This window comes from Euleptes europaea, chromosome 13 (genome assembly GCF_029931775.1).
Source record: "Euleptes europaea isolate rEulEur1 chromosome 13, rEulEur1.hap1, whole genome shotgun sequence".
Taxonomy (NCBI): domain Eukaryota; kingdom Metazoa; phylum Chordata; class Lepidosauria; order Squamata; family Sphaerodactylidae; genus Euleptes; species Euleptes europaea.
Genome location: NC_079324.1, coordinates 55,704,402 through 55,729,843, shown reverse-complemented (window position 1 = coordinate 55,729,843; position 25,442 = coordinate 55,704,402). Strand labels below are relative to the sequence as shown.

The 25,442-nt window shown below is 47.7% G+C and overlaps 1 protein-coding gene across 1 annotated transcript in view; it reads left to right on the top strand.

Moving 5' to 3' along the window:
* The window catches only part of EP400 (E1A binding protein p400), a 78,630-nt gene that overhangs the window by 34,842 nt on the left and 18,346 nt on the right, over positions 1-25,442 (top strand). Inside the window, exons 23-41 of the mRNA XM_056859077.1 lie at positions 1,191-1,436; positions 2,858-3,022; positions 4,362-4,526; positions 4,970-5,052; positions 6,235-6,533; positions 7,014-7,216; positions 7,330-7,499; positions 9,829-10,025; positions 10,296-10,407; positions 12,481-12,624; positions 13,870-14,034; positions 16,550-16,633; positions 17,461-17,595; positions 17,685-17,729; positions 17,831-17,984; positions 20,187-20,428; positions 21,671-21,844; positions 22,279-22,326; positions 22,751-22,786. Coding sequence (XP_056715055.1) covers positions 1,191-1,436; positions 2,858-3,022; positions 4,362-4,526; positions 4,970-5,052; positions 6,235-6,533; positions 7,014-7,216; positions 7,330-7,499; positions 9,829-10,025; positions 10,296-10,407; positions 12,481-12,624; positions 13,870-14,034; positions 16,550-16,633; positions 17,461-17,595; positions 17,685-17,729; positions 17,831-17,984; positions 20,187-20,428; positions 21,671-21,844; positions 22,279-22,326; positions 22,751-22,786 — 2,867 coding nt within the window. The remainder of the gene's footprint in view (positions 1-1,190; positions 1,437-2,857; positions 3,023-4,361; positions 4,527-4,969; positions 5,053-6,234; positions 6,534-7,013; positions 7,217-7,329; positions 7,500-9,828; positions 10,026-10,295; positions 10,408-12,480; positions 12,625-13,869; positions 14,035-16,549; positions 16,634-17,460; positions 17,596-17,684; positions 17,730-17,830; positions 17,985-20,186; positions 20,429-21,670; positions 21,845-22,278; positions 22,327-22,750; positions 22,787-25,442) is intronic.

Sequence of the window (25,442 nt, the reverse complement as noted above, 5' to 3'; positions counted from 1 at the left end):
GCTTTTTAGCTTGGAAAGAAGGCGGTTAAGGGGAGACATGATAGAGGTCTATAAAATTATGCATGCTATGGAGAGAGTGGACAGGGAGAAGCTTTTCTCCCTCTCATAATACTAGAAAGTGGGGTCATCTGCTGAAGCTGGAGGGTGAGAGATTCAAAACGGATAAAAGGAAGTCTTCACACAATGCATAGTTAAATTGTGGAACTCCCTGTCCCAGGATGTGGTGATGGCTGCCAGCTTGGAAGGCTTTCAGAGGGGAGTGGACATGTTCATGGAGGAGAGGGGTATTCATGGCTACTAGTAAAAATCAATAGTAGTCATGATGCATACCTATTCTTTCCAGGGTCAGAGGAGCATGCCTATTATATTACATGATGTGGAATACAGGCAGGATAATGCTGCTGCAGTCGTCTTGTTTGTGGGCTTCCTAGAGGCACCTGGTTGGCCACTGTGTGAACAGACTGCTGGACTTGATGGCCCTTGGTCTCTTCCAGCAGGGCCTTTCTTATGTTCTTAAAGTGCCATCAAGTTGCAGCTGACTTATGGGGTTTTCAAGGCAAGAGACTAACAGCGGAGGTTTGCCAGGGCCTTCCTCTGCATAGCAACCCTGGTATTCCTTGGTAGTCTCCCATCCAAATACTAACCAGGGTTGACCCTACTTAGCTTCCAAGATCTGTCAAGATCGGGCTATACCATGCTGCCTTCCCTACCTCATGTAAGGTGCTACTGGACTCAAATCTAACTGTTCTATTGCAGGCCAACATGGCTGCTACTATCTTTTTGGTTTGTCTCGGTTGTGCTTGGCGGCTGGGGGCAGGGGTAAAACATTTGAGGGCGTGTCTCAGCATTCGCGCCAGGCTCTTCAATGCCAGCTGTCGAGAACTCCCACATTCTAGAATACTAATGGCTTTGACATCCATACTAATAGCCTGTAAGCGTGTCTGTCGATTGCTGCGGCGGGGCGCCCCGAATTGCGTGTAACGCACCCGCCAGGTTGGTCGATAACGCACGGAGTAACCCATGACGTGGTTTGTATTTTGCTCCTGATATATGTGTGAATGTCAAGCTTTGCAGGAATTTCACTGTTCTAACTTTAAAAAAAAAAAAAGATACAAGCAATCCAGCGATATGTAAGCTCCAAACCAGGACCGAGTCTAACAGCTTCCACCACCTGACCTTATCGATTGCAGCTGCCGCCGCCGCACCCCAGTTTCAGACCTCTCAGGCTTCCGCCAGTGCTCCAAGACAGCAGGCAGCAGCGACCTTCGCCACGGCAGCTGGCCCGGCCCATCCGGCCAAACCGCGGGCTCAGACCACTGTGCAGGCCTTACAGCTAGGCCAGGCCCAGCCGCAGGCCCCCGCCACGCACACCATCCAACAGAGTGTGCTGCCTCAGAGGCTGGTATTGACCTCTCAGGCCCAGGCACGGTTGCCTAGTAAGTGCCACCGCCGCCCCGACCTCCCTTCCAGGTTTCTCCCCGCCTCTTTTTGTTTTTTGGAAACTTCCCTGAGGTTAAGTTATTAGGCACCCTAAAAAATGTGTACAGAACAATTTGGGCGTCATCTCTCTCCTCTTCCCGTTCTCCGCCCGTCTTCCCGTCCCCCGATCGACTCTTCTGAGTCCCTCGCTCACCGTTCACGTTGCTTTATAGCACCGAGTTCTAAAAATTTGGATAAGAGAACGATGGAAATTTACTGTGGACATACATTAGCGGTGTCAACTTAATCTCCTCGTTTCTGCATGTTTCTCCTCTGCTGGCCGGACTTCCTTTGGACCCGGAAAACTTTATTCTTTTAAAGCTCTTTTCCTAATTTTATACACTTCTTCCCCCCCCTCCCCCCTTTTTTGAAACACTAACCTCCATCCTGCTAAGATGTCCTCTAGGCTTTCTTGGAGATGAGCTGTGACGGTCAGGCAGAGAGGGGCGAGAGATCGCCAAGTGGCTTTGCTTCCGGCTCATATGCGCACTGCCTATTAGCATGTCTAGAGAATCTCCAGCACTGACGTACTAATGTTTTAATTCCTGGGGATGGGGGGGTGATGAAGCTGCCTTTGCAAAAGCCAGACATCTCGTAAGCTTGGGAGACAGTTTCTCTGGAAGCTGAGATCAATGTATCAAAGCACAGAGCAGTCATTCAGACGGAAAACGTACAACCGGAGCGTCTTTGGGTTGTCTTTTTTACATGTGCAGTTCTGAATGAGGTAAAATGAAATCAGATTGGTACATTTGCGAAAGCCGTTGCAGAATGCTTTCTGCGGAAGTTCTGGATTTTTTATTTTCTATTTTTTTTTCTGGCCTGTCCTAGCGATTCTGTTATTATTCGGGGTTGCTTCCCCCCCACCCTGAAAAAAAAGGCAGCTTACAGGCAGGAAATTACACACAACCTAACATCTTGCTTCGGCCGCAAGTGACTAAACTCAGCTTACCCATTGGCAATCTTTTGAGTTTTTGAGCCTCCGCGGGTCTCTCGAATAGGTTCTGTGTTGCTTTTGAAAAGGCAGTCAAGGTTGACCTTAACGACTTTCTGCTCTCTGGTTTTCACAAAGTGTCACATGACCGTTGCCAGGTAACTTTTGTCGCACGCAAAAGCGGACGTCTCATTCCCCCCTCATTATCTAAAACGTTTTCCATCTTTTTTAAAAACCAAAATCCGTTTTTTGTCCGACTGGATAAAGTTGGTGCCTGCGTAATTTTTATATGACACTTTCCCCCCCTCTGCACTACACGTACCTTTCTGCATGGGGAAGGGGAGAACGCCTCCAGCGTCGGTTTTACTAACCCGGAATGAGAAGGCGGGCGCCAGATGCGAGGGGGAAGGCGGACCCTGAACGCGGGCTTCTGTCCCTCTCCCGTAGGCGGCGAAGTGGTCAAAATAGCCCAACTGGCTTCCATTGCAGGGGCGCAGGGACGGATCGCGCAGCCGGAGACACCCGTGACGCTGCAGTTCCAAGGGAACAAGTTCACTCTATCTCACAGTCAGCTGCGACAGCTCACAGCGGGACAGCCTCTGCAGCTGCAAGGTAAGGCATGCCCCAGCAGCCACCTCATCCTTCTCTCCTTCCTCTTCCCTGTCTTCATCTTCTTGAGCCTGGGTTCTTGGTGGAGGTGAGAGTTTGAACTGGGGACTGACTTCCTGGTTTGCAGGTCCTCTTAAGTTTAGAGCTGAGGCAGTCGAGGAAACCAATTTTGCATCACGTGTCTTTGCATTTATAAGCATAGACACTAAATCAATACTGCACAGCAGCATTGAGGATCAAATGCTTTCCAGTTCATAGAATCATGGAGTTGGAAGGGTTCACCAAACCCCTGCACAACGCAGGAGATTCACAACTACCTCCTCTCACACCCCCAGTGACCCCTACTCCATGATCAGAAGATGGCAAAAAACAAACCCAACCCTCCAAGATTCCTGGCCAATCTGATCTGGAGGAAAATTGCTTCCTGACCCCGCAGTGGCGATCGGCACTACCCTGGGCTTGCAAGAAAGGGCCACGTGAGCCAGACATTGATGCAACCCTTCCTGCCCTCCCTTTCATGATCTGCCTAGGAAAGTTAACAGTTCCCTTATTGTAAGCCGCCTTGAACCACGAAGAAAGGCGGGGTATAAATGTTTTGCTGAATTAATAAATTAGAGCCCCGTGGTGCAGAGTGGCAAGCTGCAGTACTGCAGTCAAGAGCTCTGCTTGCGACCTGATTTCAATCCCGACAGAAGTCGGTTTCAGGTAGCTGGCTCCAGGTTGAGTCAGCCTTCCATCCTTCCAAAGTTGGTAAAATTTGTACCCAGCTTGCTGGGGGTAAAGTGTGGATGACTAGGGAAGGCACTGGCAAACCACCCCATAAACGAAGTCTGCCTAGTCACTGTTGGGATGTGACGTCACCCCATGGGTCAGGAATGCCTCGGTGCTTGCACAGGGGACTACCTTTACCTTTTACCTTAAATTAATAAATACTGGTCACTAGAAAAGACAGTCATGCTAGGAAAAGTTGAGGGCTGCAGGAAAAGAGGAAGACCCAACAAGAGATGGATTGACTCAATGAAGCCACAGCCCTCAATTTGCAAGACCTGAGCAAGGCTGTCAAAGATAGGACATTTTGGAGGACATTGATTCATAGGGTCACCATGAGTTGGAAGCGACTTGACGGCACTTAACACACACAATAAATACTGGTAAGGATGCAGAAATCAATCTGATGTTGCTGTGGCTAGAAATGTTTCTGCTTTTTCTTTCTTTTCTCTCAAGGTGATTTTTCATTCCCCCCTCCCCAAATTCAAAATTTAAAAAGAAAACCCACGAATGTTTATACATAGTATGTGAATGTAGTAAAAGAATTCTCCCCCTTAATTTGCCCGATTCACAGGCAGCGTTCTGCAGATTGTTTCAGCTCCCGGGCAGCAATACGTACGTCCCCAGGCTCCGGTTGTGATGCAGACGGTCTCTCAAGCCGGGACCATTCAAAACGCTCTGAATGCTTTGGGAAATCAGCATCCGGCCAGCATGCCAGCTTCAGCAATGACCCCTCAAAGTAAGGGCTCTCCCCCCATCCCCGACCGCGAATCTGTCTCTGGGACATCTGAAGTAGCCATTTGAGGTTATTTGCACACGGCGGGTTGGATCCAGCCGCATCTCCGTTGGCAGGGGTTTCTGTCAGCGGGGCGGGATTTCCTCGCCTCCTCTGCCCCACCGCAGCCCAAGATGCTGCTCTTGGGAGACCTCCGGGAAAAAGCATGAGGGGGAAGAAGTCAGAAGTCTTCAGTGGGAGTGGGGAGCTTGAAAAAAAATGTTCAGTCCCTGCCCCCTGCCGTTTGTGGAAATCAGTTGGTGTGCCCCCGGAAGTCTCAGTTTTGTTTTGTTTGGGGGGTGACAGTCGCTTGTTCCCTGACAGTTGCTTGTAGTTTGCAGGGCTTTTTGGTAAGTGCTTCGAAACGGGTGTAAAACACTTGCTTTATCCTTAAGTGTATGTTCCAGGTAGAACAGTGGGTACTAATTTTACTTCGGGGGACTCCACTGCCGCCTTGAAACCTGGCCTTATCCATGGAGGACATTCACAGGTACGTCTGTCTTGTTGCAGAAACTCTTTTGTCAGATTCCTTTCCTTCAATTTAACAGACACTGGCTATCAATCAACCACTTCGCGCTTTAAAAAGGGGAAATGAAATCTAATTTTTCCTTGACACTATAAAGCGAAGAGTTGCCACATCTCTCACGCAATCGGCCAATCTATTTGACAGCAGATAACGCAGTATCCGCTTCTCAGAAAGTGCCTTTAGCTGTTTTATCCAGGGAGTGATATATTTCTTCCCTTTCAACTCCGGGGGGGGGGGGGGGAGCAAGCTGGGGGAGGGGGAGAATGCACACAGCTTACTTTAACTCAGATAGTGAAGATAGGTTTTAAAAGTCTGCATAGCTGATTAGATTTCCAGTGACCAAGTAGAAGCCCTGCTGGGCAAAAGCTGCCACCAATTTTCTAAAAGCACTTGGTGGGCGCCATTAAAAGTGTCAGTGGCCACCAAGGGGCCTGCAGGCACCATGCTGGGGACCTCTGCTTTAACCTGTGAACATACCACTAAAAGCAGTGGGAGCAGCGCTGGAGCCTAGCCGCATCAATCAAATGTCCATTAGAACACTTGAAGCTGCTTTCTACTGAATCAGACCCTTGGTCCATCAAAGTCAGTATTGTCTACTCAGACCGGCAGCGGCTCTCCAGGGTCTCAGGCAGAGGTCTTTTCACATCACCTCCTTACCTAGTCTCTTTAACTGGAGATTTCGGGGATTGAACCTGGGACCTTCTGCATGCCAAGCAGAAGCTTTTCCACTGAGCCACAGCCTCTCCCAATGCATTAAAACTGCATTGAACTCTGCCATTGAAATAATTGGGAATTGAAGCGCTTCCCTTTAAATTGTGCATGGCACATGGCCACTCTTTGTGTATGAAGGCTTTTCCATGCTGCCGTCGTAGATTCTAGAACGCACCAGGCTAGGGCTTAAAAAAGGCAGATTTTATCTTTTAATCTCTCGTTTTTTTGTGCCATGAAACTTCATTCTGTCCTGAGCCTGCGTAATAAATTTAATAAAATGCTTCTTTCTACGGCCCTTCCCCGCACAAGATTTTGTGCTTGCAAATGCAAGTACTGATAGTTCTCGATGAAAAAACTGTGAGGAGCGAGCTTCTCCCCCCCCCCCATGTGGTTACAAAAATTAACACATGTCTCTGGCATTCTTTTTGGCAAAAGGAATCATTCGAGGAAAAGAACAGGCTTCTAAAGGAGCGCCTGGACCGGCTGTTTTCCTGCAATGAGCGTCGCTGCTCCAGGACACCCATCTACGGCCGAGACCTCGTGGGGGTGTGTTCGGTGACGACCAGCAGAAAGGCGCCCCCTCAGTTTTCCACCACAGTCAGCCAGTGGCAATGGGCTGGCTTTGCCAACTGTTGTGTCTCTTTGAACGGCTCCGGGGACCGCAGCGACCCGCTGCGGGAACTGGTGCGGACTGTGGAGCGGCAGCAGAATTCCCTGACGGACGCTGTGAACAGGTGAGTTGTAACTTTCGTGCATGACCGGGAAATTTTTATTATTTATTTATTTTCCGAATTTGTAGCCTGCCCTCCCAGCTGAGGGCGGGTAACATTACATAAAACCATACAATAAAAATTAATAACAATAAAATCAACAATAAAGAAGAAGAAGTTGGTTTTTATATGCCGATTCTCTTTGCCACTTAAGGAAGAATTAAGCTGGTTTACAATCGCCTTCCCTTCCCCTCCCCACAACAGACACCCTGTGAGGTAGGTAGGGCTGAGAGAGCTCTAAGAGAGCTGTGACTAGCCTAAGGTCACCCAGCTGACTTCGTGTTTAGGAGTGGGGAAACAAATCCAGTTCACCAGATTAGAGTTTGCAGCTCATGTGGAGGAGTGTGGAATCAAACCCGGGACATATTACAGTCCGCCGCTCTTAACCACTACACCATTCCTATCAGAAGCCGATGCAATATTTTTACTTCCCCCCCACCCCAGGGGACTCTGCGTGCTTCCAGTGGCTGTGGCTGCTCCTCCCTCCTTGCACGTGGCAAAGCTTCCCGCTCTGTACAGCCACCGGATGAAGCTGCTCAGATGCCGTCTGAAAGAGGAGGCCTTTCCTTACATACGTCGGCTGCGGCGGATCGCCGCTCCGCAGTTGCTTCAGTTTCCTGACCTCCGGCTGGTGCAGTGTGACGCAGGTAGTGGAGAACCTTTTCTGTTTTTCCCAGGCCCGGGTTCCGGAGGCCTGTTTCCCCCCCACGTGGAACGTCCCCTGAGAGGGCTTTTGTGCTTTCTTCTTTCCGAAACGTAGGGAAGCTGGAAGCGCTGGCCATCTTGCTTCAAAAGCTGAAGCTGGAAGGGCGTCGGGTGTTGATCTTGTCTCAGATGATTCTCATGCTGGACATCCTGGAGCTGTTCTTGAATTTCCATTTTCTCACCTACGTGAGGATCGATGAATATGCCAATCAGGAAGAGCGCCAGGTAGGCCCGGCTTGGACAGTTGCATCTCTCCCGTGCTCCACTAAGAAGGGATTGTACTTGAGGCATGAGGAGGGGCTGTGGCTCAGTTTGTAGAGCCTCTGCTTGGCGTGCAGAAGGTCCCAGGTTCAATCCCCAGCATCTCCAGTTAAAGGAACTAGGCGTGTGTGTCTGTGTGTGTTAAGTGCCATCAAGTTGCTTCCGACTCATGGCGACCCTATGAATCAATGTCCTCCAAAATGTCCTATCGTTGACAGCCTTGCTCAGGTCTTGTAAAGTGAGGGCTGTGGCTTCCTTTATTGAGTCATTCCATCTCTTGTTGGGTCTTCCTCTTTTCCTGCTGCCCTCAACTTTTCCTAGCATGACTGTCTTTTCTAGTGACTCTCCAGTTAAAGGGACTAGGCAAGTAAGTGATGTGAAAGACCTCTACCTGGGACCCTGGAGAGCTGCTGCCAGTCTGAGTAGACAATACTGACTTCGATGGACCAAGGGTCTGATTCAGTATAAGGCAGCTCTGTAAAGGTGTTTCTTTACATTTAGGGTTCCCAACCTCCAGGTGGCGGTTGGAGATCTCCTTCTATTACATCTGATCTTCAGGCAACAGAGATTAGTTCACATGGAGGAAATGACTGCTTTGAAAGGTGGACTCTATGGCATTATATTCCATTGAAGTCCCTCCCCTTCCCAAATCCCGCCCTCCTGAGGCTCCACCCCCCAAATCTCCAGGTATTTCCCAGTTTGGAGCTGGCAGCCCTTTGCTCCGATCCAAGATCCGCTGCATATACTGAGCATTGCTTGAACTGGATGCTCTGGATGCAGAATGGGATTTGGGGTGACCCACCCTTGCCTAACCACGACCTTTTGCAGCAGAATCCTTCAGTCCATTCTTTGCAATTCAGTCTTATGCCAAACATCAATCATGATCCACACAAGGGTCATTTTTCCAAATGAATACCATGTGTAAAATATTGTCGAAGGCTTTCACGGTCAGAGTTCATTGGTTCTTGTAGGTTATCCGGGCTGTGTAACCGTGGTCTTGGAATTTTCTTTCCTGACGTTTCGCCAGCAACTGTGGCAGGCATCTTCAGAGTAGTAACACTGAAGGACAGTGTCTCTCAGTGTCAAGGGTGTAGGAAGAGTAATATATAGTCAGAAAGGGGTTGGGTTTGAGCTGAGTATTGTCCTGCAAAAGTATTGTCCTGTAAGTATCAAGATAATGTGCTAATGAGGGTATGGTATGTTAATATGGAACCATTGTGTCCTGAAGTGATCTGTTAATGTGTGTAATCCAAAACTAATCTGTTTTGGATTCAGACAAAGACAACATTCAACAATAGCCATACAGATTAGTTTTGGATTACACACATTAACAGATCACTTCAGGATACAATGGTTCCATATTAACATACCATACCCTCATTAGCACATTATCTTGATACTTACAGGACAATACTTTTGCAGGACAATACTCAGCTCAAACCCAACCCCTTTCTGACTATATATTACTCTTCCTACACCCTTGACACTGAGAGACACTGTCCTTCAGTGTTACTACTCTGAAGATGCCTGCCACAGTTGCTGGCGAAACGTCAGGAAAGAAAATTCCAAGACCACGGTTACACAGCCCGGATAACCTACAAGAACCAATGAATACCATGTGATTATCAAGTAGGGTTGCCAGCTCCAGGTTGGGAAAAACCTGGAGATTTTGAGGGTGGAGCCTCGGGGGGTTGGGGAGGGGGGACTTCAATGGGGTATAATGCCATAGAGGCCACCCTCCAAAGCAGCCATTTTTCTCCAGGTGAACTGATCTTGTTCGCCTGGAGATCAGTTGTAATAGCAGGAGATCTCCAGCCAGCACCTGGAGGTTGGCAATGTCATTTTTAATTATGTAGCTAGAAATTTGGAACAGAACTGAATCAAACTTGGATAAAAGAGTTTTAGGTAATAAGTAAGTAATAGATGTGATAACTGATATGGAAGAATATGTGATACACAAAGAGTAATGTAATTCATTGAGGTTGACAATAGAATTGTAATTTTGAATGGCAAATTTCATATACATTGTTAAATTGAGTTTATGTTTCAATGTGTTTATGGTTGTTTGAGTTTGTTAAAATAAAATTGCAGAAGAAAAAACCACAAAGCAGCCATTTTCTCCAGGTGAACTGATCTCTGTCACTTGGAGATCAGTTGTAATTAGCGGGAGGTCCCCAGCCATCACCTGGAGGTTGGCAACCCTATTACCAAATCATCTACAAGCTCTAAATGCCATATAGTCCACTCTGCTTTATGGTTGACAGTTCTGCTTTTTTGACCCCTTCTGAACAAGGAGCTGATGAAGACGTTCAACAGGGACAAGCGCATCTTCTGCGCCATCCTGTCCTCCCACAGCCGTTCCACAGGGGTTAACCTTGTTGAGGCCGACACCGTGGTGTTCTACGACAACGATTTAAACCCAGTGATGGATGCCAAGGCTCAGGAGTGGTGCGACCGAATCGGCAGGTGCAAGGACATCCATATCTACAGGTGATGCTTGAGTGGGAGCTGTTTTGCAAGATGCTAGAATTGTTCCTTTGCCAAGGATGACACATACCTGTTCTCTCCAGTGTCTGAGGAGCATGCTGTGGAACACAGGCAGGATAATGCTGCTGCAGTCGTCTTGTTTGTGGGCTTCCTAGAGGCACCTAGTTGGCCACTGTGTGAACAGACTGCTGGACTTGATGGGCCTTGGTCTGATCCAGCGGGGGTTTTCTTATGTGCTTATGTGGTGATGGCTGATCTCTCTGGCTTCTCCAGGCTTGTCAGTGGGAACTCAGTAGAGGAGAAGCTCTTGAAGAATGGCACGAAAGATTTGATCCGGGAAGTCGCTGCTCAGGGAAATGATTACTCAATGGCCTTTTTAACACAGGTATGATTGTCATTACTGCTTCCTCCAAAGGGTCCTACCGCTGTCTAATTCTCAACATGGCCCCATATGTGAATATTTAAATCTGGAGAGGATGAGAGGGAGAGCATTTTGGCCATCTTCTGGGCATGGAATAGGTGTGTTTGTGTGTGGGGGGAAGTAGTTGTGAATTTCCTTCTTTATGCAGGGGGTTGGACTAGATGACCCTGATGGTCCCGTCCAACTCTATGATTCTATGAGATTGGAACCATTGACAAACCTTGGTTAAAACTTGGGGTTTGCTAAAAATTACAGGGGAAAAATACATTGGAGGGTTCAGTGCCCTCCAAAGAAATAGAAGTAGCGCCTTTACTTTTAAAAAAGTCACTCTTTTTAAATTTTTGTTAACTTTTTAAAGTGTACAGAAATAAAAAGGGAAAGGAAGACAAATAGGGGAAATATAACATTTCGTTACATTCTTTGTCCATGCCCGTTGTAATCCTCTTACTCAGTCTTGGCCCCACCAACTATCTCTTAAAAAATTACAAAACATAGTTGATAAATCAAGTCTAATAAACTATCTTATACTTATATACTATTATAACTTTTGACTATAATATTTTGATTATAATATTTTGATAAAATCTATTATCTCTGGTCTAAATCGACTATTAGCAAGTATGCAGCTTTTCAGCTCTTATTACTATCTTATCATCATCCCTCTTTCAAGCATATCTATCAAAAAACGGTTGCCATCTCCGCTTATGGGCGTCAATCGGCATTTAAGAAAGGCACTCTTAGTGGCCATTGTGGGAGTTGCTGAACAACCACAGCAATATTGCCAGCCCTCAAGCCGTGGTTTCTGTCAGTAAAGGGATGGGGAAAGGGCAGGGCCTTTCCCAGAGCAATTTTGTCTTCGCAGTCCACCCTTGCTCCCCTCTGTCATGCCTTGGAGGGAGGACTCATTGAGGGGCCCGGCCCAGCAGCAACCACCGCCCACTTACTGCTGCGCAGTTTACGCGACTCACCCCGTAGCAGTGGCGGGTCTCGGACCACTCGATGCCACGCCGCACGCCTGCGCCCAGCGGCAGCCTCCGCACAATCTGTGTCATTTGGCCTGGCACTGGCCAACGCTCAAATCACCTGGAAAGGGAAGAGAGAAAGCTGGTGCAGTGGTTAGAACCAGGAGGTAAAGGTAAAGGTAGTCCCCTGTGCAAGCACTGCGTCATTACTGACCTGGGTGATGTCACATCCTGACGCTTGCTAGGCAGACTATGTTTAAGGGGTGGTTTGCCATTGCCCTCCCCAGTCGTCTACATTTTACCCCCAGCAAGCTGGGGACTCATTTTACCGACCTCAGAAGGATGGAAGGCTGAGTCAACTTTAAGCCGGCTACCCGAAACCGACTTCTGTCGAGATCGAACTCAGGTTGTGAGCAGAGCTTTTGACTGCAGTACTGCAGCTTACCACTCTGCGCCACCGGGCTCCTAGAACCTGGGAGACCCAGGTCCAAATCCCCGCTCTAACCAGACTGGCTCTCAGCTTTCCCCCCTTTCCTCTGCCATGGAAGTTTGCTGGGTGACTTTGGGCCCGTCACTTTCTCTTCTTGAACCTAATTATCAGGGGGCTGGAGCAACAGGCTGATGAGGAGCGGTTAAAACGCTTAGGGCTGTTTAGCTTTGAAAGAAGGCATTTAAAGGGAGACATGATAGAGGTCTATACAATTATGCCTGGCGTGGAGAGAGTGGACAGGGAGAAGCTTTTCTCCCTCTCTCACAATACTAGAATGTGGGGTCATCTGCTGAAGCGGTGTGTTTGAAAACTAGTTGAATGACCAAAGCCTTGAGCGCGTACAGATTAAGGCCAGGTTTGTCTGTTGAGCTCCTGCTGCTTTCCCTGCGGTATTGGATTTTTAAAAATTATGATCTTTAGTTTTGTTTTTGTAGTTGTTGGTTTTGTTTTTATGTTTAATCGTAAGAAAACCATTGGATGTTCATTTTTTTAAAAAAAAACTTTAATAATTAACTGAAAATTTCCAAAGAACCCAGTCAGTGTTGTTGTTTTTTAAGGAAAACTCTCCCTCTTCTTTTTCCTCAGCAAACGATTCAGGAACTCTTTGAGGTTCACTCTCCGATGGAAGATTCTGGCTTCCGAGTTAAAGCGGAAGAGTTTGTGGTGCTTTCCCAGGAGCCCTCCCCGGCGGAAACGATCTCTCCCAAAGTCGCAAGGCCTTTCATAGAGGTAAAAATCAGGGAAGGGTCGTAGCTCAGTGGCAGAGAATCTGCCTGGCATGCAGAAGGTCCCAGGTTCAATCCCTGGCATCTCCAGTTAAAGGGACTAGGCAAATAGGTGATGAGAAAGACCACCGCCTGAGACCCTGGAGAGCCGCTCCTGGTCAGAGTAGACAATACTGACTTTGGGTCTGATTCAGTATAAGGCAGCTTCATGTGTTCATGTGTTAGTGGGGAGGGGCCGTGGCTCAGAGGTAGAGCATCTGCTTGGTGTGCAGAAGGTCCCAGGTTCAATCCCCGGCACCTCCAGTTAAAGGAACTAGGCAAATAGGTGATGTGAAAGGGTCTCTGCCTGAGATCCTGGAGAGCCGCTGCCGGTCTGAGTAGACAATACTGACTTTGATGGACCAAGGATCTGGTTCAGTAGAAGGCAGCTTCATGTGTTCATGTGTTCAGGTAATCCAGTATAAATCGCATTAGCGAGAATGGAAGAAGCCGATAAAGCCTTTCTGGAGCAAGTTATTGCCGTTAGTCTGTTGAGACGTTCTGAATGACCTGTGCCGCATGATAATCTTGCCTTTATTTGTTGGATCTCTTTTTGAGGCACATGGAAAGTTTATAAAGTATTCATGGCGGTAACGCGCCGGGTTCCCTCGAGTGCCCTCGGAGCCTTTTTAAAAATGCATACGTTCAATTTGTGTGTGTTCTTAATGTAAACAGACCCATTTCCTTAACTGCTTAAAGGAGATAAACGGGGAAATCTTTCCGAAGACCGAGACGTTCGTGTGCACCATGCTGCTCGGATGCAGCAGTGTGGTCAAAAGGTTATCTCGTGTCAGGCCGTCACAGAGTTTTAGGCTACCAAAAAAGCTAAGAGGGCCAGGTCCTTGAGCATGCGAGGAATATGTCCAAAAGTAAAAGAGTTGCTGGTTTGTAACTAGCCTTACTATCCAAGAAACGAGTGCCCTGTCTGTTTCTCATGCTGCTTCATCTTCTGCCATCAGAGTGCCTGGGTGCTTTGCAGATTACAAGAAGATGCAGGAAGGTGCAGAAAAGAGCAACCAAAACGATCAGGGGGCTGGAGCAACTGTCCTATGAAGAGCGGTTAAAACGCTTAGGGCTGTTTAGCTTAGAAAGAAGGCAGATAAGGGGAGATACGATAGAGGTCTATAAAATTATGCACGGTATGGAGAGAGTGGACATAACTCGGTCCCGCCTCCCATGCCGTGTATCTCTTTGTGCTTTTTTCCGAAAGGCTCTCAAAAGCACAGAGCGAGAAGAAGAAGAGGGGGAGCCCCGCAGCTGCGTCAAGAACGTGGCGACAGGATCGACTTTGGAGCCTCTCGTTTCAGAGTTCGGCAAGTCTCGGTATCTCGATGAGCCCTCTCAGCTGCAGGAGCTGGTTACAGTGGTGGATCAGGTACCCCCTCCCCTTTCCATTGACACCTCCCTATGACATTTCCTGCTCGATCAGGCTAAAGGTCCCTCTGGTCCAGCCTCTCGCTTCTACAGTGGCCAACCACATGTTCCTGGGATGCCCACAAGCCAGAACAGCCCCTCCCCTTTGTTATTGCCCCGGCTAGCTAGTGTTCGTAGGTGTACTGCCTCTGGATATCGGGTTTCCGTTAATTGACATGTGCACCGTGGACGCCTCTAGTCCCGTTTTAGAAGCTAGTGGTTGTTGGCCAGTGTGGTATAGTGGTTAAGAGCTGTGGTTTGGAGCGGTGGAGTCTGATCTGGAGAACCGGGTTTGATTCCCCACTCCTCCACATGAGTGGCGGAGACTAATCTGGTGAACTGGATTTGTTTCCCCACTCCTACACACGAAGCCAGTTGGGTGACCTTGGGCTAGTCACACTCTCTCGGCCTCACCTACCTCACAGGGTGTCTGTTCTGGGGAGGGGAAGGGAAGGTGATTATAAGCCGGTTTGATTCTTAAGTGGTAGAGAAAGTCGGCATATAAAAAGAAGAAGAGTTGGCTTTTATATGCTGACTTTCTCTACCACTTAAGGGAGACGCAAACCGACTTACAATTACCTGCCCTTCCCCTCCCCACAACAGACACCCTGTGAGGTAGGTGGGACTGAGAGAGCTCTAAGATAGCTGTGACTAGCCCAAGGTCACCCAACTGGCTTCGTGTGTAGTAGTGGGAAAACAAATCCAGTTCACCAGATTAGTCTCCACTGCTCATGTGGAGGAGTGGGGAATCAAACCCAGTTCCCCAGGTCAGAGTCCACCGCTCTAAACCACCGCTCTTAACCACTACACCACGCTTCTCCTCCTCCTCCTCACTGAGTGACCCCAAGTTCTGGTATTATGAGAGGACAGAAATTTCTCCACTTGCTTCACAATGTGCATGATCCCCCCCCCCCCGAATTGCTAACTGAAGTCAATATGGGGAGCTGGGGGTTGTTCAAACGTGCAGTCTCCGACAGCTGGGAAATTCCTAACGCCCTTTATGCTTCATAAAAGGGCCAATGGAACTGTGGGGAGATTTCTTTATTGTGTTGTAAAATAAGCAGGGAAAACAACAACAGGGACTTACTACGGGTTTGAGGTTATTTTCATTCCCGACCATGACTCTTGTGCAGATAAAACATTAATAAATAATTTTCACCCGCTCTTGTAAAATCTTGCTCAAGTGTGCTTCTGTATCGTAACAGTAATAATTTTGATGGAGACGGTTATCTGCAAGCAATGGAAAATGGTATAATAAAGAAAGCATTAATAATTAACAGAGCAGTGTTAGCTGTGACTAAAGAGTGCAATCCTATGCAAAGTTACTTCAGTCTAAGTCCATGGAAATCACTGGGCTCACAGTGGAGTAACTCTGTATAGGACTTCACTGCAAGTCCCATAGCAAGCACATCTCTGGGCTGTTATAAATGATGCAACTTCAGTTAGTGAAACTGTATCACCTTAAACTGTTAGATCAGGGGTGTCAAACATAAGGCCCACGGGCTGCATCTGGCCCCTTGAGAGCTTGTATGCATCTCGCGAGCCAGCCGAGGCAGTCACCACCATCACCCCACTCTCAATCTGAGCTGAGGAGGCATGGATCCTGCTGGATCAGACCAGTTTAGTCCAGCATCCTGTATCCCACAGTGGCCAGCCAAGTGCCTGGGAAGCCCTCCAGCCAGGTTCTCTTGCTGCCTCCCTCCGACTGATATTCAGGGATACATTGCCTCTGAACATGGAGGTTCCGTTTAGCAGAGAAGAAGAAGAAGAGTTGGTTTTTTTATGCCAACTTTCTCTACCACTTAAGGGAGACTCAACCGGCTTACAATCACCTTCCCTTCCCCTCCCCACAACAGACACCCTATGAGGTTGGTGGGGCTGAGAGTGTGTGACTAGCCCAAGGTCACCCAGCTGGCTTCATGTGGAGGAGGGGAAACCAAGCCAGTTCACCAGATTAGCCTCCGCCGCTCACATAGAAGAGTGGGGAATCAAACCCAGTTCTCCAGATTAGAGTTCACCACTCCAAACCACTGCTCTTAACCACTACACCAAGTTGTCGAACACGTTCTGTCTCGGAAGCACACAAAACAAATTAGAGAGTGAGAGAGAGAGACTGAGCTCTTTCTTTCTCCCCCTCTTCCCTTAGACTGTCTTTTTTTCAGATATTTGCAGTGCAGATCTAGCAGCTGTCCCTTTCCAAAGGACATCCATAATAATCAAATGATGCAGTTTATCTTCAGTTCCAGAACCAAGCTGTTCGTGCTTAGATTGCTTCGCAAGGCAGTTATTTCTACAATCTATCATACTGCATTCATTCTGGCAGAACAGGATGATCCTTACTGTGACACTCTGTTGCTCACTTGAAATACTTCAAGAGTCTGGAGATGCACTTTTTAATTTTAAAAGATGGTAGTTTCCCGCTGGAACTTCTTAACGTGCTGTTGGGCAGGCAGTTACTTCTGTGTTCCTTCTCTCAGCTCACCCCGATTGAAAAGTACGCCTTGAATTATCTGGAGCTCTTCCATATTTCTTCAGATGACGGTGAAACGAAAGACAATCAGGTATAATAAATACAAGCTTGGGCCCTGCAAGAAATCATGGGGGGGGGGGGAATAATCAGAAAATCCCCAACCCCAGATGTTCTGCAGAATACTCTTTAAAGGCTTGACCCAGCTTGTTTTCAACCCCCTCATCATTCCTTGCCACTTGGAGCATCCCTGTCTTCATCCGACCCCATGGGGGGGGTTGACTGAAAGATTGTGAAATATTTTGTGCCCTGAAAAATGCCTCTAGAATCATAGGCCTGGGACCTCCGTATCTTTGGGACCACCTCTCCTGATATACCCCCCCAAAGATCTTTACGATTGTCTGATAATAATCTACTGGTGGTCCCTGGCCCTAAGAGTGTGTGGCTGTCCTTGATGACTCCGTACTGGTGGACACACTCCGGCCTGGTGGAATGCTCTGTCTGGTGACATCAGGGCCCTGCGGGACCTGAAAGAATTCTGCAATGTCTGGAAGACAGAGCTATTCCGCCAGGTCTATGGTTGAGGACGGCCGCAAATGTCATCTTGCTGGCCTCCCAATTCCTCTCCTTTTATATTGTTTTATGTTAACTGAGGGGTAACTGGCTGCCTCACTCGGGCAACATCTGTAGTTTCTATGTTTTATTTGGGATTTTATTGTTTTAAATTTAGATTTTTTTGGTTAATTTTTATTATTTATGATATTGATGTATTTCATGTGACGTTACCCCCTCTGAGCCTGGCTTCGGCCGGGGAGGGCGGGTTAAAAATCGCAAAAATAAATAAATAAGACAGTACTGGTGGGTGAGTTTGAGTGCCCCCCTGCATAAGGTTGACTTTAATGCTGCTGTATCATTGTCCAGACGGAAGTGAAAACTGCAAAAAAGGTATGGGAGACTCATCATCTGAAGGAACTGAAAGAAGAAGAAAAGCGGATGCTTTTGGATGGTGGGGAGGAAGAGCTTCTCACCTACACTCGGGAGGATGCCTATAACAAGGTAAATGTCCCCGGTGGCTTTTCCGTGGCTCAGCGGCTCTTAAAACTAGTCCCGTCCACCAATACTGCGGTCTCCTTTTTCCCCGGCAGGAATATATCTACGAAGGCCCAGATGGACAAACGGAAATAATGCCAGTAAGTCAAGAGTTGCTGTTTAATTTTGCTTCTTTTTAACTTTGGGGAGAGAAGTGCGGTAAGCAAGCAGGGATAAAGCTCTCTTGTGATGCTTTGCACAGCTTTGGACTCCCCCCACTCCACCTCAAGATGACAATGACATATACATCGACTCCGTCATGTGCCTGATGTACGAGACCACCCCAATCCCCGAATCCAAGCTGCCTCCCGTGTACATTCGGAAGGAGCGCAAACGCCACAAAACGGATCCCTCTGGTAAGTGTTTGGTCGGTTTGGGATCTGTGCTGATGAGAAGGTGCTGAACTTTTCCTTACCCTGAGCAGAATGAAGGAGCTTTATTTTTTTTTCCAGCAGAAAGCAAGGTTGGCAATTTGGCTTTGGGCTCAGTCGCGGCCTGCTGTGGGTTTATTTTAACGGTATGTGCAGTGTTGAAAGCTGCCTTTGATTTGGGGTAGTGATTAATTGCTTAACTGTATCACCCCTTTGTAAGTACAAAAACAAAATCCTTTTGTTCGGTGCCAACTAACACAAGACATTGCCCGGAAAGATCTCTTCAACTGATGCAGTTTCATTGCCAAAGCTAAGCAAATCAAATTTATTAATACAGTCAACTGACCAATCACATGCCAACACATCAAAATGTCCAGACATTTAGTTTTGCACTGCAGAATCACAGACTGCCCGTACAAATAAAGATGTAAGATCAATAAAAACGACCCCTGATTAAAATTATCACCTTAAAATTGATAAAATTGTAACATATTCTAACGATAGTTCTCTAATAAAGTTCTGAGTATTTTAGTAGCAACAGCGCAGAACTTGGCAGTTGGGAGCGTAAGCTGAGGATCTTCTCCTAATAGGAGCTTCTTTGCCAAAAGCTCAACTGACTCTTCAGGGAATTTACCAAGCAGGGGGAAAATAAGCTTTGATCTAAATTCGTGGTAGAATGGGCAACATATCAGTGCATGTTCAATGGTTTCAATGTCCCCTGCCCCACAAGTTTCAGCTTGGCAGTGAGACGTGGATGTGAGACCTCCGGGGAACCTCTCGTAAATGTCGAAGGATTGAATATGGGTAGCAAATCAAATAAATCAGCCCTAGGTAGAGGAGTGTGCAATTCAGATGATAAAGTGCCATGAATGGCAAAGATGTCACAAAACCAATATGTTCAGCAGGACAAATAAGATCCAACTCAGGAGGTCACCCCCAAATGTCAGCCAAATATGATTTCAGTGTTACTATATTATCAGCTACCTGTCATTATCATTTTTCAACTTGATTTGTTTTTTGAGGAGTTGGTGTGACTCAACTGTAGAGCATCTGCTTTGCACACAGAGGGTCCCTGTCATCTTCAAGATCTGGTTATGACTTCTGGCGACCCTGTAGGGTTTTCAAGGCAAGAGACATTCAGAGGTGGTTTGCCGTTGCCTGCCTCTGCGTGGACTGAGAGAGTTCTGAGAGTACCGTGTCTAGCCCAAGGTCACCCAGCAGGCTTCATGCGGAGCAGCGGGGGAATTGAGCCCAGTTCTTCAGAGTAGACTCCGCTGCTCCTAACCACTACACCACGTTGGCTCTTGGTTAAGTAGTAGTCAGTGTGAAAGAAATGGCACTTGAGACGATGGAGAGCCCCTGCCTGCCTGTGCAAACAAGATGAACCTTCATAGACTAAGTGTGTTCATGCGTTCAGTTCTCAATTGTCACCTTGCGTAGTCCAGCCGTATTGGAAGCACATTGAGCACCCTAATTGCTTTAGAGTCCTTGTTCTATTTTCACAACATCCCTACGAGGTGGGCTGTTATCCTTGCCCTCCTTCCCATTTTATAGATGTTGAACTGAGATTCAGAGAGAGCCTTGACCGTTCATTTTCATGGAGATCCTTAACACACCTGCACAGTTTTTCACCTCTGTTGAACAGCAGAAAGGTTCTCATAGACAGACAGTGGAACTCCCAACTGTATGGAGATTGTCCAGTAATCCATAAAAAGTGCCTAGAGCAGCACAATTAATGCTCACCAAAACCATGAGCACATGAAGCGGCCTTATACTGATTTGGACCCTCGGTCCATCGAAGTCAGTGTTGTCTACTCAAGACTGACAGCGGCTCTCCAGGGTCTCCGGCAGAAGTCTTTCACGTCACCTACTTGCCTAGTCCCTTTAACTGGAGACGCCGGGGACTGAACCTGGAACCTTCTGCAGGCCAAGCAGATGCTCTACCACTGAGCCACAGCCCCTCTCCCCTCTCACCATGGAATTAGTGTCTGAGTAGTGATAGGAGCCCAGTCCTGGGACTTTTGCCTGCTGAAGCTGAGGCTATTGAGGTGTGCCACTATGTCATGAAATGTCAAAGACGGGCCACCACATGACCCTTAGCACTAGACCGGTTCCCTCCTTTTATGCACCTGCCGTTATCTGCTGTCCTTTTTTGGCCATCCCCTGAGCCTGGCGTCCCTCTTCCAGCTGCAGGGAGGAAGAAGAAGCAGCGCCACGGAGAGACGGTCATCCCGCCCCGATCGCTGTTTGACCGAGCAACCCCGGGGATGCTGAAAATGCGGCGGGAGGGGAAAGAGCAGAAGAAGAACATCCTGCTGAAACAGCAGACGCAGTTCGCCAAGCCCTTGCCCACTCTCGTGAAGCCGGCGGCAGAGGCTGGCCAAGACAACCCCGAGTGGCTCATCAGTGAAGACTGGGCCCTGCTCCAGGTAAGATGGATTAATACTCACCCTCATAAGAACATAAGAAAGGCCATGCTGGATCAGACCTAGGCCCATCAAGTCCAGCAGTCTGTTCGCACAGTGGCCAACCAGGTGCCTCTAGGAAGCCCACAAACAAGATGACTGCAGCAGCATTGTCCTGCCTGTGTTCCACAGCAACTAATATAGTAGGCATGCTTCTCTGATCCTGGAGAGAACAGGTGTGCATCATGAGTAGTATCCATTTTGACTAGTAGCCATGGATAGCCCTCTCCTCCATAAATACGTCCTCTCCCCTCTTAAGGCCTTCCAAGTTGGCAGCCCTCACCACATCCTGGGGCAGGGAGTTTTGCAATTTAACTATGCGTTGTGTGACGAAACTCTTCCTTTTATCTGTTTTTACTTTCCGCCCCCGAAAATCTACCAGCCAAGTGGGTACAGACATGTATTGGATGCCCTTGTGGGGCACCTCCAAGTAACAGCCAGGTTATTGAGGAAGAGATGCAATGGAGCCCCCAGACAAGTACTTCAGCCTCTTCCCCATAAAAGAAAATGGCATAGTTAAATTGTGGAACTCCCTGCCCCAGGATGTGATGATGGCTGCCAACTTAGACCCCCCCAAGATCCTCTTAACACACACTACGTCCAAGACAAGTCTTCCCCATCCTATAATTATGCATTTGATTTTTCCTACCTAAATGCAAAACTTTACATTTATCTCTGTTAAAATCCATTTTACTGGTTTTAGCCCAATTCTCCAGCCTGTCAAGATCATCCTGTATCCGGCTCTGTCTTCTACCGTATTTGCTACCCCTCCCAATTTAGTATCGTCTACAAATTTAATAAGCGTCCCCTCTATTCCTTCATCCAGATCATTTATAAAGATGTTGAACAACATAGGGCCCAGGATAGACCCCTGAGGTACTCCACTAGTCACTCCTCTCCCAAGTGGATGAGGAACCATTAACAAGCACTCTTTGGGTGCGATCTGTCAACTACTTACTGATCCACTCAGTCCTGACAGTGCATGGCAGGAAGGATATTTTTCTGTGTTTCTGCAGAATTTCCCCTCTACTCACACACACACGCCAGGAAGCAGGATCTCTGTCCGTCAGCAGCCCCACTTTGCTGCCTTTCCATAGGGCATTTGACAAAGCCGAGTGCCAAAGAGACTAAAGACATCGCCAATAGCTTATCTCTCTGCTATCTTTCGGTTTTGTTTTGTTTTTTTGCCTCTTCTCACGTTTTTAGGCAGTCAAGCAGTTGCTGGAGCTCCCTCTCAACCTGGCCATCGTGTCCCCGGCTCACACACCCAACTGGGACCTCGTCTGTGACGTGGTGAACTCCTGCAGCCGCGTGTACCGCTCCCCAAAACAGTGCCGCAGCCGCTACGAAAACGTCGTCATTCCAAGAGAGGAAGGGAAGGTGGGTGTTGCCCGAAATATGCATCCTCCTTGCACCCTGCTTGGGTGTCACGTAAGCTAGTCATATTAAAACTTGTTTTTTTAAAAGAATAAAATTCTTCTTTTTTATAGTATTTTATGTGGCAAACTCTTTTTTTAAAAAAATGTCCAACGTGAATAAGAGCCCTTACAAAACCCTGTGAGGTATGGCACCGTTATGCCCTTTTTACAGAAGGGGAATTGAGACATAGTGGCTTGTCAAAGGCCTTTTGGCATGCTTCTTTTTTTTCTTCTTTTCTTCAATTGATCAGGGATGTGACCCCCCCCCCCCAACCTCCTGGGCCTTTGGCCCCCGCCTTCTGTACCACTCTGGCTCTGATAGAGACATCCTTTTTATGTCACTGATCTCCCCCCGAACCCATCGCAGAAAGTCAAACTTTGCTTCTTATTTTACAGCTTATGTATGAAGCGAACCCTAAGAAGAAGACAAAAAGCATTTATAAGGTGTGCACTTATAAATTGTTGTTCCGGTGCAGACAGTCTGGTATCTTTTAAGCATCATCAGAGGTGGACACAAAGGAGAGAAGGAGACGGATTTGTCTTTTGAGTCCCGATTTGAATGCTGAATCGGCGGTTTTAAAAGCCTCCGCCTTTCTTTCGCGTTGGCACGGTAGATCACGGCGCCAGGCGTCCCTTGTCTCAAAAAAAAAAAAAGTCAATTAAAAAGAGCGATTCTCACCATGAGCCGCTTTAGTCAGTTTGAATTCCTTGAAAAAGAAAAAAACCCAACAACCAGTGTTTGTCCACCTCCAAGAAATGCCACCTCATTCCGCATGATTATTTTGATTAGTATTTCTTTTTTTTATTTCTAAACGTTCTGTTGCTAGCATTTTTTTACTTTTCATTTTGAAATCTGATTGCTTTGCAGACATTTAATGAATTAATCCCTGCAACGCCCCACCAGGTAATGTATCACCCCCAATTTTCAGCTGCCAGAAACGTAGTTTCAAAGTAGTTGGTAGTCGTTGAAATAGTCTCTGAACAGTTTACTGTGAAACCTCACTGTGAACGAGGGTGGTGGGGGTGGGGCCCAGTTGGGTGTAGCTTCCGCTTAACTTCTTCCCAATCAGCAAAACATCTTGAGGGGAAAGTCCGGGGGGTGTTGCAGATTAACACAGAGCATTTGTCGGGAGTTCAGGCTTATGGCAAGCACATGTGCCTTTACATGCGCCTGATAGATGATCTAGGAGCACTTGATTGGACCTGGCTTGGATTGGGGAGACCTGGAGAAGCTGAAGAGGCAGACTTTTGGGTGCGAAACATTCCCCCCCCCCATTTATCTTCTTGCCACGTGCATTTTGAGTTTCACATTGTCTTTCATCGGAAACAGACGGTCCCCTTTTGTCCCCTTGTGCCCGGAATATATTTTGTTCTCTCAAAAATAAACGGTGAAACCCAACTCCGTTTCAGCATCCTTTTGAAATTTGCCTCCCCGTTTGCTAGCCTGCCAAAGGGTGTTGCTACCCTCCTGCTTCTTCCTCCGGTAGCCTTCTGTGGGCAATAAGTAGAGTCGGTGAAGGGCACCAGCGTGTTCATAACCCACGGGGCTGCGAGAGCCATGTGGCCGCACCTGGCTGGTCTGCTGTGATGGCAAAGCAGAAGCACCACAACCTCTCTGGTGTGGCTCAGTGGTCGAGCATCTGCTTGGCATGCAGAAGGTCCCAGGTTCAATCCCCGGCATCTCCAGTTTAAAGGATTAGGTGGGTAGGTGATGTGAAAGACCCTTGCCTGAGACCCTGGAGAGCCGCTGCCGGTCTGAGTAGATAATACTGACTTTGATGGACTGAGGGTCTGATTCAGTATAAGGTAGCTTCATGTGATCTGCGGATCCATTCTTCCACTATAAGAACAACTTGGCAGCTGCAGGCAGTTCTTAAAGTATCCCTCCCTCCAAATTCTGTTTGTAACGAGGTTACAGGTTAATTTCTGAATGCCCTATGACATTGGTGACATGTAGGTCAGCAACATTTCCCAATCTCTTAATCATGGTTTGCATGTTTATTTACGTTAATGATACCAGCATGGGGTAATGGATAAGAGCAGCGGACTCTAATCTGGAGAACTGAGTTTGATTCCCCACTCCTCCACATGAAGCCTGCTGGGTGACCTTGGGCCGGTCACAGTTTTCTCCAAACTCTCTCAACCCCATCTACCTCACATGGTGTCTGTTGTGGGGCGGGGAAGGAAAGGGGATTGTATAACCGATTTGATTTTCCTTAAAAGGTAGAGAAAATTGGCATATTAAAAACCAACCCTTCTTGACAGCCAGGTTGGTGTAGTGATTAAGAGTGGTGGACTCTGATCTAGAGAACCGGGTTTGATTCCCCACTCCTCCACATGAGTTGTGAAGGCTAATCTGGTGAACTGGATTTGTTTCCCCACTCCTTCACAGGAAGCCAGCTGGGTGACCTTGGGCTAGTCACAGTTCTATTAAGAGCTCTCTCAGCCCCACCTACCTCCCCGGGTGTCTGTTGTGGGGATGGGAAGGGAAGGTGATTGTAAGCCGGGTTGAGTCTCCCTTCAGTGGTAGAGAAAGTCGGCATATAAAAACCAACTCTTCTTCTTCTCTTCCCAATGGGGACTCAAAGATGCTTACGTGGTTCTCCTCCATTTTATCCTCGCAACAATCCTTCGAGGTAGGTTCAGCCGAGTGTCTGCAGCTGGCCCTAAGTCACCCAGCGAGCCTCAATTGGCAGAGTGGGGACGCAAACCAGGGACTCCCAGATCCTAGTCTGACATTCTAACCGCTATACCATACTGGCTCCCCGGAAGTCAGGAGCCAGGGGTTGGGCGACTGTTCTTTCCCCCTCCTCCCCTCTTTTGATGCATCTCCTGCCCCTTCTTCAGTTAGTCACGGGTACAGCTGCCCAGATGTCAGCCCAACACACGCTGACATTAAGTTTAAAACAGTGGTTCCCAAACTTTTCGGGCCACCCCCCCTTGGTTCCACAAACTCACCCCCAGCGCCTTCCTACTCTATCAAAAGCATTATTCAAACTAGGGGTTTGCATGACGCACTAAAGATAATAACAATAAAATTTCAAAACAGTAACAATTGCACATTATTCAAAATCAAATTAAAACCTTTTAGTTGAAATTTATTCAGCAAAACGGATGAACTTGATTCAGTGGTACCAGCTCTTCATAATCTGGGGAAAAATACTGATAGTTTCCACCAAATTAGCCAGCATGGTGCCATAGCTTGATCTATTGTAAACCAGTGAACAACACAGTTGAAGGAGCCCTCCTTCTAGCACCCCCCTGCTGCCCCCTTGCCTCTTAGTGCCCCCCTAGGTAATCCCCCCCAGGGGGTGGCACTGCCCACTTTGGGAACCACTGGTTTGAAAAAAGAGTTTGCAAATCAGCTTCAAACTCGGATTCCAAAAGCTGATTTGCAGCTGGTCTCGGTCAGTTGTAACGCTGCACTTTGATTGGCAGAAAACCAAAAAAGGGTGAAATTTCACAGGAGGTACCGGAGTGAAGGGGGTGGGTAGAGCATGCAGGTCTCTGCACATAGCAGCTTAGGGACTCTTCTGTACGAAAGCTGTGTTTTTGGTTCC